At 36.5% G+C, this 13,304-nt stretch overlaps 1 protein-coding gene across 5 annotated transcripts in view; it reads right to left on the minus strand.

The window, feature by feature from the left end:
• LRRC28 (leucine rich repeat containing 28) overlaps positions 1–13,304 on the minus strand; it is a 47,755-nt gene that overhangs the window by 24,892 nt on the left and 9,559 nt on the right. For 4 of the 5 annotated variants that reach the window (XM_048955902.1, XM_048955903.1, XM_048955900.1 and 1 more), the window contains one exon: positions 13,113–13,250. The exons of the other annotated variant lie outside the window; for it this stretch is intronic. In XM_048955902.1, the coding sequence (XP_048811859.1) occupies positions 13,113–13,250 (138 nt within the window). The remainder of the gene's footprint in view (positions 1–13,112; positions 13,251–13,304) is intronic. 5 annotated transcript variants of the gene reach the window in all.

A 13,304-nucleotide genomic window follows, 5' to 3' on the forward strand; every position in this document is an offset into this window, starting at 1 on the left:
GTAATACCTCTGGTTCCACACACTCTCCTTATAGGCTTTTACCATTTACATTTACTGTCAGTAAATGATGCATTTTAGTTTGCCCTCATTTATTTAATAGACCAGTTGAGTAAAAACAAAGGTATCAGTAGTAAGTAGTTTTGATTTCAATTTCTCACAATGGTAGATGTAAAATAATAATGCATGTGGCCAGGAAGATCAAAATGGAAATCTATACACTCTAAAATTCTACTGCACAGCACTAACAATTTCTTTTAGCTCACTTTCAAAGACTGAACGATTCTGTTCACCAAGCCTCCCTGAGCACTCATGCCCTAGTGAATTACATTTGCTTAATGCACACATAAAGTCAACTACCCGTTAATATAGCTAATCATTGTATGCAACTTAGAAGAGCTTAGGGTAAGTTAAAAAAAAAAAAAAAAAAAAAAAAAAAAGGAGGGGGAGGGGGAACCAAAGTGACAAAAGTACATTCATAGACAGCTTTACTTTGCAGAGACATAAGAGTTTAAGGGGAAAAAATGTCAGCTTTCAGCATCCAACCTTATAAAGTCACAGAATTTAGAGTCAAGAGCTATTTTCTTTGGTCACAAACGCCGATTCCCTACAACAGCAACAAATCATTTTTTTCAAGTAGCCAAGAGGTTTTACACAAAATATCAGTAGCAAATTATTTCAAAAGTTCAGTTCACTGAAAATCACCTCTTAACAAAATAGATGAATAGGATCTGTGAACTAATAACTCCTGCATTCCATAAGCAAGTCTGCAGCCGTGTCTGTCACAGCAGACGCATGCTGCTTAACTTCTACCAATCATCTTATGGTGGTAAATGATACAATTAAGTGCAGTTTTTCCCACCATGAATTTATTTTCAAATCATGTTAGTAAAGACAATAAGCACTGGCATAACTGTTCAGAAAAGCTGTTGTAGCTTGCTTGAATTACTTGGTCTTTGCTTAAGACCTGCCATACTCAAGTCAGCGCAGCAGAACACAGAGCTCCTTGGCAGCGCCGTACCCTGCCATTTCTAAAGCAAACCTGGAATTTGCAAAGCAGTGTTACGTGCCCTTTTTCCACACATTTACAAAGTGATGAAAAATCTCACAGAAAAAGACCCACAGTTTAGTATCTGTTCAAAGCTGAGGTTTTCTGAAAATCTCACTAATGCTATTGAATATATTGGCCATATAAGTTTTCTTATTACAGAAATACACCATTCATACATGAAACACGTCCTATGTAGCACATACCCAGCTCTCAAAATTTTGGGAGTTTTAGGCTCAGCCTTGTCCATACACATCTGTTTTCAGCCATGTGAACAGCCATTGAAAATGTTTATGAGACAAGCCCTGAGCACCTTACAATCCTCTCTAAGTTCAGTTTTGCCTTTGGGTAACATATATAAGTCTTTCAGAAGTATTTTTAAGAGCATCTGTTATGAAGTTTCAGATATGAACTTCACATACATCACATATGTCTTTAAGCAGGCAATCGATGAAGTCAGATCTTTACTATCAGAATCATCACCAGAAGAATTCAGTGCTGACAGATGAGATGTGAACTCACTTCCTCTGAAACTCCTTTATTTACAAATTAATCCTGGTATTTGGCACTATATGACCAGTGAAATTCACATTGATTTCTTAGAATATGTTGACTCTAATAAGCTATTTTTGCAACAATAGACACTCAAAAGTAACAGAGCTACTGCAAGTCCCATATTTTTCCTCTCACAGGGAAAAAAAACAATGTGTGCATTGCACAAGGAGGAGAATCCACCCGATGATAGCCCCAAGGTATGTCGTTCTGAACATGACTGCTGCCAGGCCTACCATGGAAAAGCCCTTGTATCAAATTCCACAGAAGCGGATTTGCTGTGCTCTTACAGTAGATTCAGCAGGTTGAAAGAAGCTTCAAAGAGAAGGGAGTGACAACTTGAAAAATGTTACACTAGCTCACATATTTTATTACAATAAGAAAGAATTTGAAAAATCCTAACAATTTCTTTTTGTTTTACTTTTTTTCTTAAGCATGAAAAACTCAAAAAAACCACATTATCTTGACATAGATCAAAGCATCCTATCGTAATAAACCAAATGATGTCTACATTCATTTTCAGCAGTACTGAAGACAGCCGCACAGGAAAGCAGCCAGCTCAGCAACAAAGCACCATGTCACCTCAGTTGTGACAACTCTCTGAACTGCCGCCAAGAGTCTGAGGATAGGAGAAAATTTGCCAGAGCTGTCAGTGATCTGTAGAGCTTTAGGGTCCACACTGGTAATGCATGAAGTAAAAGGAACTATTAGTTACAATCATCTTTAATGGGCTTTCAAGCACTTATATAACCAATACCTTCAAACAGCCAATGCAACACTGCAACACCGGCTGACGTAACTGCAAATTAAACTCCTGGTAACCTGCTTTCCTGCATCTGGGGTTCAGCTCCACTGGAATTGAACTGACCAGCCTCCACTGCCATATAGCCGATAAACAAAACAACCACTGCAAATCAAATACTGACTGAATTCAAATACAACCTTGACTATTTTCAGTTATTTTTTCCTTCCGCATGGAACTTTCATTATGAGTTCTCTCCATAAACTTCAAATCTAAGCTTTCAAGCAATCAAAACACACACAGAAAACCCACAACAAATAATTCTATTTGACCTTCCTTATTTAGGTCTGTGTGCCAGGTTTAATCAGCTCTAACAAACACATTCTACTTTTTAAAAAGACTGTAGAAACACATTTTCAAAACTAAAAGCAACAGAATGCATTGTTTTGATCGTACAGCCTGAAGCCCTTAGATCTGAGTTTTATCAAAGAATACTCTATCACTGATCAAAGCAGCAATGACAACTTAATGTTCTTTAAAGTTACATATTGCTGAATGAACTTCCCACTTTTGTCTTGTAGCCCCTGGCTCAGCATGTCATTGGGAGCATCCTCAAAGGACAAGAGACTTTCAGAAGCCCTCCATTCTGAAGCGACAGCTCAGTGATGGTATGAGCGGAGAGCAGAGTTGGCTGGATTAACTCCACCGAGGCTCTGATCTCATTTTACCCTAGAAAATTCAGGGTTATCATTTCTTCTGCAAAGATTATTTAGTGCATCACTGTATGAACTATCTGTACATGGTAGGAGCATTTCCTTATTGTCCCATTTCTGATTTCAGTATCACCTAAAGCCATGCCACCTCTGTATAAAAATCAGTTTTTTAATTCCTTGTCATTTAATATTTTGCATCTGATATGTGTCTGGTAGACTTTAAGCAAAGTCTGGAGGTTTCATACACGTGTGACAGAGTGACTTTTTTTTAATCTGTATTTTAACAGTTTACTAAGAAATATGAGTTTAGCAGAAAAAAAATTTGCTTAATGGAATGCTTACATAATTTCTACTTCAGGCTTTTTTAATAAAAAGACTTACAACTCTGTAACATAACTACAGCACTTCTACAGTTATAAGATCTGTGATATCTCTGTAAAGTTGTAAGCCTAAAATCAATGCTTGCAACAACTACTTAAAGCACACTAAGTATCTTCAAATCCCCAGTCCACCTCCCACAGACAGGAGGAAAACCCCTGGCAAAACAATGCTTACAGTGACTCAAGAAATCAACGGCTGCTCAATAGAAGCATGAGCCAGGATTCAAGAGGCAGCATCAAATCTCATAACAATAGAATCCAGCACTATCTGCTCACAGCCTCTCTGGAATGCACATATCATCCAAGTACACCAACATTAGAAGCAGTGTTCAAACTCATTCATCTTGGCACAATTCCTTCATCTCCTACCTAAAAGCCCTTAAGGGGAACAGCTACTAGGGGGAAAGCCCATGGCCCAGAGCTTAGAAAACATACATGTTCCTGCAAAGACTTTGATTTTCACAAGTGGAGTACTACAAAGCTAGAAACACAACAGGCTCAAGAATATCACTGGTAATAATTAGACTGGCTTTTCTCTCCTCCGTCCTGATTTCACCCACACCTCCCCAGATTTCCTGCAAACTTCTTTTCAGAGAAGGCAAGGCACAGTTTGATGGTAGGAAGCATGGAACCGGAGAGGATTCTGCAAGTCTGACACGTGGTATCCTACACAATGATCTCACAGAATAGTAAAGAGCAAGTGGCAAGAGATGGACCTTTCTTAATCTGAACTAGTCAATTTTGAAACACTAAAATCATGTATACATACATACACCTTGTATAAACACCTACATAGATGCACGGGGTATCGAGGCTCATTGGAAATCAAAACTGAAGACAGACCAGGCAACATCAGGTCGCAGACAACCTTCCACTAAGAAATTCTTACCTTCTAAAAACACATCTCTTCTACCATGGATATAACAAAAAAATTATTTTAAAAATTAAAACTCAAGTGGTGTCGCCTTGAGAGATGTCTCTTTCCAGATATATGATGAGACCATAACTTTCACTAAGACTCTGCGACCAATAAGAACTATCAGACAAACATGGGAATATTTACAGGTCAAACCATCCTCTGCCCAGATCACGTGAAGAATTTAAATGAAATGGACATGATCTGAAATACTGAGGTACTGAACCCTACAGACACTCCTGGATCTCTCTGTCAACTCGGTAATTATATGAGAACACCATTCATACCTTAAATACAGTCAAAACTCAACCAGGCAGTATCCAAGTTAAAGGATAATCAAAAAATGTAGGGACCCAAGGAAAAAAAAACACTGTGATGGAGCCCAACTCATCATCATCTTGTTAAAATGTGTGATAAAAAGAAGATGAAATCAGTAACAAGCTGAGCAACTTCTAAATATTGTTGAACAAGTGTTAGAAAGTCCAAACACTTGCTAGGTTCCTGGTCTCTACACTTTTACCTTACAAGGACTTGAGACTCCAAGCTACTGACATGAAGCCATGACAGCAATTTCAATTTGTCCCTGATCACTTTTCCAGATACATAACGACCACAGCTGTTTTAAGAACCACATTTTACAAAACTGAAGGCATTTGGAAATCAAATGCACTGAGTAATATCAGGTTTTTTTTTTCTTCAAAAAACAAAAACACACTAATTAAAATACCTTTGTTTCCAAATGTTTTTCCCAATCATTGAGCTAAATTACAATAGCAAATTTTAAGTTAAATTTGCCAGCCCAAGAATACACAATATAAATGTTAAAGTTACGGCTTCTTCAGTTGTTTTCTATTAGTTTCCTGATTAATGAATTACAGCACACATACACCAAACACATGCATTTTTGACAACCTACTGTGCAACAGTATGATGATAAATACCACAGGCCTTTCTTGAAGCATTTTTTTTCTTTTTCCAATTTTTTGGCCCTTAGCATCATTTCCCCTGCAGTCACAGGAAATACTTCAGTTCCAGTACACCCTATAGAAGCCTATCTAGAAGAAGAGATCGAACAAGAAAACCTACACTGCAATGCATAGAACTGAAAACATAGTTCTAGAATTTTTCTGACCATATGTTTTTATGTCTGCTTTTGCTACTAGCATCCACTGATGTTATAAACCTTCCATGGTGAAGATGGTATGATACTAACAAAAAGGCTTTCCAAAGACTCTCAATGAGGGGAAGTGACACAGAATTATGGAAAAAAGTAACTGTAAGAAGGGGGCAAGCAGACAAAGAGAATAGTGAACAGGTTGGTATACACAGATGACTCATCCTGACACATTATCCAGGTTGGGGTATACAGAAAAACTTCAGTTGGTAAAAATTTCCAGGAATTTAATAAAACTTTTTTTTTCTTCTGTCTTCGCTTCCCTCCCCATAAATTTAAAGCACTCGGAGGTACTCACAGTCCTCCTGAGAATTTAAACCAAACCAAGTATTTAAGCAATGCAGACTCTGTTATAAAATCTCACACCACCAACATCCTTTAATTAAATAGGCACCACTGTGTTTGGACATGCATGAAAGCTAATCTGTTAAGGAACAGCACTTGTACAATACACCACCCTGTGCTTTGGTCACCTCTGTTCAGGTCATGAAGTCCAACAACAGTAATCATCCACAAGACCATTTTGTTCAATTCTGAGATAATCCTTCCCTATAGTTTTCTAGGGAAATTTTTTCTTACAAAAAAAAAATAAAAAATGTCATTCTTACTGACTGTGAGGACAGAGCTGTATGGTAGCTTACACTAAATCAAAATGTTCTCCTGCTAGAAAGCCAAAGAATGTCTTGAAGTTACTATATTTTCACTGTGCTTCCACTAATACAGCATCACTACTAAAGCCTTACTAACCTTGATGTTAAAAAAAACACAGTAACAGGCAAGTGTTGGCAAGTTTCACACTGATTTGGGTAAAGAACAATTTTTTTGTTGTTCTCCATAAGAGCTAATATTAATTTCAGTTAGTAAGCTGACTGGTAAAATATATATATAATTTATTGCAGGACACAGTCTACTGAATAAAACTGCATGTGTAAAGAAAACAAGCTGTTATTGCATTTAAAATTTAAAAGACATCTATGTATTTCAGGAAAACCAATTTTCTTACGACAAGAATTGAGAGATTTGTATTTAAGAGTTCATGTTCCTTTAAATAGTCGCAGACTCACCGAGTGCAAAGCTCATGTAACCCAATCTATGTTTTCCTCAAATCCCCACAAGTCCATTTACTTAAAAACACCACACTCCTGGATTGGTGCCTGGCGTACCAAACCTGCCCCATCCTGCATACATGTTACTAAATTAGGAAAGCAGAGTGGACTAACGTTACGCCAACTCTGAAAAAAGAACAGAGCCTGCATCAGTTTGTGCCGCAGCTTTTAAAGACACAATCATACAAAAAATTGAATGTTGATAAGTATCAGCATAACCTAGCTTAACCAGACAGTAATAAAGGCAGAAGGGATAGATAGCAGGAAAAGACCCACAAAATATCAATGTATTTTCTCCTCCACCTTCACTCCCCAGCGCCCCTACCAGCCCCCGATTTGAGCTTTCTGAAAAATATGAAAAACATATTTAAAAATTAAGTTAGACTGCATATTTTAATGCCAAGATCCATAAGAATAATAGAATTACTGGCATGCTACAGCCCTGATCACAGGAAATCTACTGTGAAAACAGAGGTAGGGAAAGGCATGTAAACATAACTTCTTAATTAAGATTTACTGAAATACCTCATATTGAGCTCTATTCAGAATTGCTAAGTCGAGTATTCAGGAAGTCTTTACCAGTGAAATATTGGTATGAATAGTAAATACGGATATTGTATTTTATAGTGACTTTAAAAAAAAGAGAAAAATGAATACACAGTTTTCACATCTCAAAGCTTCCCTTGCCCTCAGTTAGCAAAGCATATTGCTAAGTCTGTTTTGCTTTGCATTTATCAATTAACATTCCTCGGGTTATTTTCTAAACAGGCAGAGCAGTAATTAATTGTAGTTTGATTTAACCCTCCTCATCATTAAAACTGAAGTTACCTATGCAAGAGAAAATGGTACTGTACAAGTTATATTTTTTAAGTTCTTCTTCATGAAGTCTTCCAGCCTGTCAGAAACACAACGTGCATCAGTTATAAAAACCTCATTGATCTTACTGCTATTAATTTCTTATTAACTCAGAGAATTATTGATTATGAAGAGATAATTACTCATTTCCTAATAACAGGTAGGAAAACTCAGTCCTCCCCAATATTAAACACGACTAACCTCATAAAGGTGTGGTCTCAACAAATGGAATGGGAACACCCAAGTTCTATTTCTGGTTAACACTGACTCCTGCTGTGGCCTGGAGCAAATCACTTCTGTTAAAACACTTTCCTGTCTGTAAAAGATGACAACCTGCCTTATCAGCTTCAGAGAATCTCTCTCAAATGCTTTGAAGTCTTTTTTTTTTTTTTTTTTTTTAAAGTCTACAAATGTATTATAATGGGACTTAAACGGACTATTTCTAAAACAATTTGCCTTAAAAAGAACAAGGATTTGAACAGAAGTGAAATGAAGAGTATGCATGTCATTAAGCTCTTGTAAATATGGCTGCAATTTGCACTTCTAAAATACTAAAGGCATATGAAGAAACCAGAAACTCTCCTTTGGATTCAACTTAAACGAAGAAAAGGCAACAACTGAATGCAGCACGCAGAGGTATCAAGAGAACACAGAAATATTAATTAGAAATGGAAGCCCCACTTTTTGTTAGGAAAGAAAGGGTAGTGTTTGGCAAACCTGAATTTGGGTGCTGCAGAGATCAGTGCCTCCCTGCTGCCACCACTGCTCACACACCCCACTCACCTGCACTTTTGCTTCACAGATCAAAGAAACAGCATCACACAGATTGCTTACAACTGGCTATTATTCAACTGCATTTTATTTATTTTCCCTGATCAATGCACTCAGAGCATTTAAGAACTGTTTCTGACAACAAACACAAAGGGAAACTTGGTCTAGCCCATACAAAGACAAGTGCTGCTATACATCTACATACACACACTTCCATTTTCATGGGAATTTTGCCTAAAGATGTGCTGGGATCATAAACCATACCCTATTCTTTGTATAATTACTTAAGCTTTTGCTCTTGACTTGGCAAAACATGAAGCTTTTCATTTTAGTATATCTATAATTAACTCCAACATGTGCTGAGTAAACATAACCTCATTTTTAATTAAATCTTTGAGCAAGATGCTACAACTTGCCATTTCTAAAGAGAAGTATTTGTCAAGCAGTGTGCAACATAAGTCCAATCCTTGTCAAACAAAACATTCATCTGAGTATAACCCACCTTCTTTCCAGTCATCTGTTGTCCAAACATGCGTTCACTAACTACAAAACCAAAATGAAAAATCACCACATCAAAACTTTAAGGATAAAGTAAAATCAAGTCTATATGATAACATAACAGTCCTGAAGCTAAAGGTGTCTCAGTTTTCCCACCTGAAGAATCATTTCTCCAGTACAGCCCATAGATTTTTTTTTTGCAAGCACAGTATATATAGTAATTCTTATAGAGAAAGAAAAATCTAGTTTCTCAAGCATGAAAGCAGTTGACACACCATATACATTATGAACATAAGAGAAAAGAACTTTCAGAAAGTTTCTAAGCAATCATTTTTAAGAAGGGCCAGAAGATTTACTTCAACACGTTCAAATAGACCTAACTAAAATTCTACATTAAAATGATGCATCAACTCCCAGAGTAAAGAGAAATGTCTTAAAATAGAGTTACTGTAATAATACAATCCATCTTTCACTTATGCTATAACTAAGATTTTTCAAAAAATATTCCCAGTAGTGTATCTAAATGGTCCTCAAGAGTTTGAAGGATTTAAGTGGTACAGTTAAAGAACAGAAAGTGCGACGTTCAAGAATTAGGCTTTCCAGCGTCAACTAAAAGAGCCAATACGTTGTACAGGACAAAAGACACAAGGTCTGCCATTTGCAAAACAAAATTAATGCTGAACACTTCAATGAAAAAAGCACTCAGCAGAACTCTTGTAAGTATTAAAATTCTTACCATGTTCATTTCTTTAGACTTAGTTGCAGCTCTTTGAAGCAGTTCTTGTCTCAAAGAGGGTCTTTCAGTTAATATTTTTTTATTACCACAATTTAGATACTCCGACTCTACATTAGACAAGAGCAGGTCCATTTATTAACCTTAACAAAGAATAAACCAAAACATGACTGCAACAGAATCTCACGAAGCATTTTCTTCTAGCTATTTCACGTTCCATTTCAGTGTGCTTATTCTAGACAATTTTTCCATTTGCTTCTCACCAAATTCAGCTTAGTCACCTTTCAAAGCTGTCAAGATACATGATGCAAGTCAGACTGTTTAATTGCATCCAACCACCAAAAACAATGTGCTCAGAGGCCAAAGTGCAGGAAGTTATCAACAGGTGACACCGACTTCACAGTGTTTGCTAAGCACAAAGGTAGGATTATTATTTACACTACAAGAACGCTACAGCACGCAAAGCGTTATCTAATCTCCAAGAAACATAACATCCATGCTTCAACTACTGGCCTTTTTCCCTTCATCAGTGCGGACTAATTTCTTTAGGAAACTACACCTTTCATACAGCCTGCACATTTTTTCGTCATCCTCCCTCACATCTTCTCAAGACAACTTCTCAAACCTACTCAGACATGACTAAACCTGAAACAGAAGAGAGGCCTTCCAGTTACTCCATTCTCACAAACTTTATGTGAACAAATACGTAAACACTAAAACCTCTCTGCCCATCATGCTGAAGGTAAACAGCAGCACATGCTCAGTCTTTAGAGTCTGAAAAACATCTACAGTCATACTGAAAACAAACATCTTTATAAGGCTTCATTTCACGCACTGATTCAAATGTTTAAAAATAAAAGCTATGCTGAATTTCTGAAAGGCAACACTAAAATACTAACGAGTGTTAATAGCACAACTGTGGAACAATCTCATCAAAAACAGATAATTAAACACCACATGCTATTCATTTTTTCTTTCAATTCTTAATCACAACTGAAGAAGATAAAACAGAGTCATTCTTAACAATATAAAGTCTGATAGAAAAGCATCATTAACTATATGAATATGAGAAACTGTTTGCCATCCAAATGTTTGCAGTCATAATAATAAGATTTATTAGTACCCTCAGTAAGTTGCTACAAATACCCATGTAGTTTCAACAAAATCTGGGAGTGCTTAGAGCACCCGACACCAGGAAGGGAAAGAGAAGAGGAATGACAGGCTAACAACTCTGAAGTAAGCTTGTTATGTGGTGACATCATTATACTGCAAGTTGGTTACACAAGGTGAATAGTAATCAACCTTTCTTAACTGGGTCCCTGCTGTGATAAACAGTTCTCTGCCATTTGTGTGATAACTGTGTAGGACAAAGTTTGAGGTAAAATGATAATCACCAGTTTTGAGAAGTTGCTTCTGCAAATGACCACCACCCTTACCTGAGATTTTTTTCTTTAAAGCAGCTTTCTACATTCAGCACAAGCTGCATTTGTAGAAGCTAAACTCTGTCTTAAATGGTAACTTCTTTTACAAAGTAAGAGAAATAAAGGTTTGTCCTTCCCTAACAAGATGTTGCAATGCAGTATCTGCTCTAAAGAAAGCAGTTAACAGCAACAATAATAACATTCTGCAGTGAAATCATACCTCACCCTAGCTTTGTTTTATTAATTTTGCTTGTTTTCCTGAGGAGAATGCTATTTAATACTCTTGTATGAAAATTCATACTACCACTGTGAGAATAAAACAACTTAAGAAAACCTACTACTTTTGCTCTATTTTGTCAACTGTTCAATACTAATGGTATTTCCAAATTTAAGTACAAATAATCTTTAAGATTTTCACTGTTTGACAATGTAAACCTAAGGAAACAAGTACTCTTCAGGAAATGTTACATTTAGAAACACTCAGTGCAGTAGATTAGCTGGGCACATTCTCAAGTGTAAGTGAAAGATAAATCTTGCTTGGACTGGTAACACTCCTGCTGCGTGACATCCAGCCATGATGACACTGACACCATCTGAACGGAGAGGATTAGAAACGATAGCAATAATCACATACGCATACACTGACGGTACTCCATCACAGAAACAAAGAACAGACGTCAATGGGTTCCCCAATATAAAATTAGCAACAGTAGTATTGTTTCTAAACATGCAAAATTTTCATATGTTTAAAGTGAAAAAATCACTTTTTTCTGATGATGTTCAGTACGAAATTTGGTAAACTTCAGAGCAAATTAAACGAAGCTTTTACACGCCGCTGATACCACCTCCAAATGTGGTAGACTTGAAATCAGCTCCTCAGTAATGTAAATTATCCTTTTGAAAGTAGTCTTTTCTTGGAACCTTTTTAAGTTAATGTGTGAAGTTTTGAAGCAAATGTGCCACTTTTTCTTTGAACAAGTCTTTCTTTCATGGTACAGCACCATAAGGTAAATTATCTTTGAGGAACATAAAGCGCATTCAAAAACTCTCCTTTCTCTTGAATGTAGGACATCTTAAAATTGATGGAAATTTTACTGGCCTTAGGTCATAATGTTTAACAGGTTTATCTAATTTCATTCCAGAGCATTTACAAAGCCAATTTATTTTTCCTTTCTAATCATAATCATTCTTTGACTGGTTCTACAAAGCTTAGTATGCCTAGAAAAGTACAAGGAGAGGACTACCTAGATTTCTGCAACCAAGACTTCAAAGAAATTGCAGTATATCTCTTGCAAATAAGCTACATGAACTTAACACATGAAAGTCACTGAAAATTTAGTTCAAGTTAGAGCCAAAAGCTAATCCTATTAGATTAAGTTACACCAGTTTTTTTGTTTGTTTGTTTTATTTGTTTTGTTTTTTTTAAATGCTGGCCTTACATTTTATCTTCTCTGCAGATCAGAAAAGGCAAACACCCCAGAGCAAGAAGAAAAAGTAAAACAGTGAAAAAAATTCAAAAGTTACTGTCATCTGATCTGGACAGATAGATTGAAGATGGAAGAAGGGAAATCAGTTACTTTTGCTTATCAAAGTACTTAGAAAGCAAAAAAAATAAAAAATAAAAAATAAAATTCAAAATTTGCCTATGGCCAACTTTTTCCGACTCTGTGTCACATTTACTTGGAATACATTTTGCTTTTTTGTTATAAGCCAGTAAGAGCAGCATTTGTTATCTACTGTCATGCTGAGGTAGAACTGCCATAGGCAAAGCTACTGGACACGTGTCTTTTCTGAAAAAGCATGAAGCTGTTTGGCTAAAAGATAGAAGGAGGACTGGAATACTTTATACTCAGTTAAATCCAAATAAACATTTTATCATAATGACATTTGTCATTAGCATTTTGTGTCTTCTTGAGTAACTTCCAGACTTTCTTGTTACAATGGCAACAGCTGTTACATAAACACTTTATTTTCCTCTTCAGAAATATTTTTCCTTATTTTCCTCCACCTCACATCAGTACTGCACAGCTTACTATTCTTTAAGTGCATTTGGCACAGTACCGTGCAGTGGTAATACCCACCTCATCCTCACCTTCAAGTTGTGCCATGCTCCATCTCTAAGACCTGAGTAAACCTAGAACAAATCACTGTGCCAAAGAAGATCAAATGGATTTTGCCATTGTTTTAAGACTTCGTTTGTACTTACCTGCAGGTAAATATTTCAGCTGGTTGTTAGCCAAACGAAGATGACGCAAAGATCTCAGGCGACCGATCTCTGGACACACAATTTCAAGGGCATTATCACTTAGGTCCAGAAACTGCAGTTTAACGAGGGAGCCAATGGCTTGCGAGAGAACAGATTAAAACATGAATGTGACCCAACAGTAACGTTAAAATC

This window comes from Lagopus muta, chromosome 10 (assembly GCF_023343835.1).
Source record: "Lagopus muta isolate bLagMut1 chromosome 10, bLagMut1 primary, whole genome shotgun sequence".
In the NCBI taxonomy this organism is placed as follows: domain Eukaryota; kingdom Metazoa; phylum Chordata; class Aves; order Galliformes; family Phasianidae; genus Lagopus; species Lagopus muta.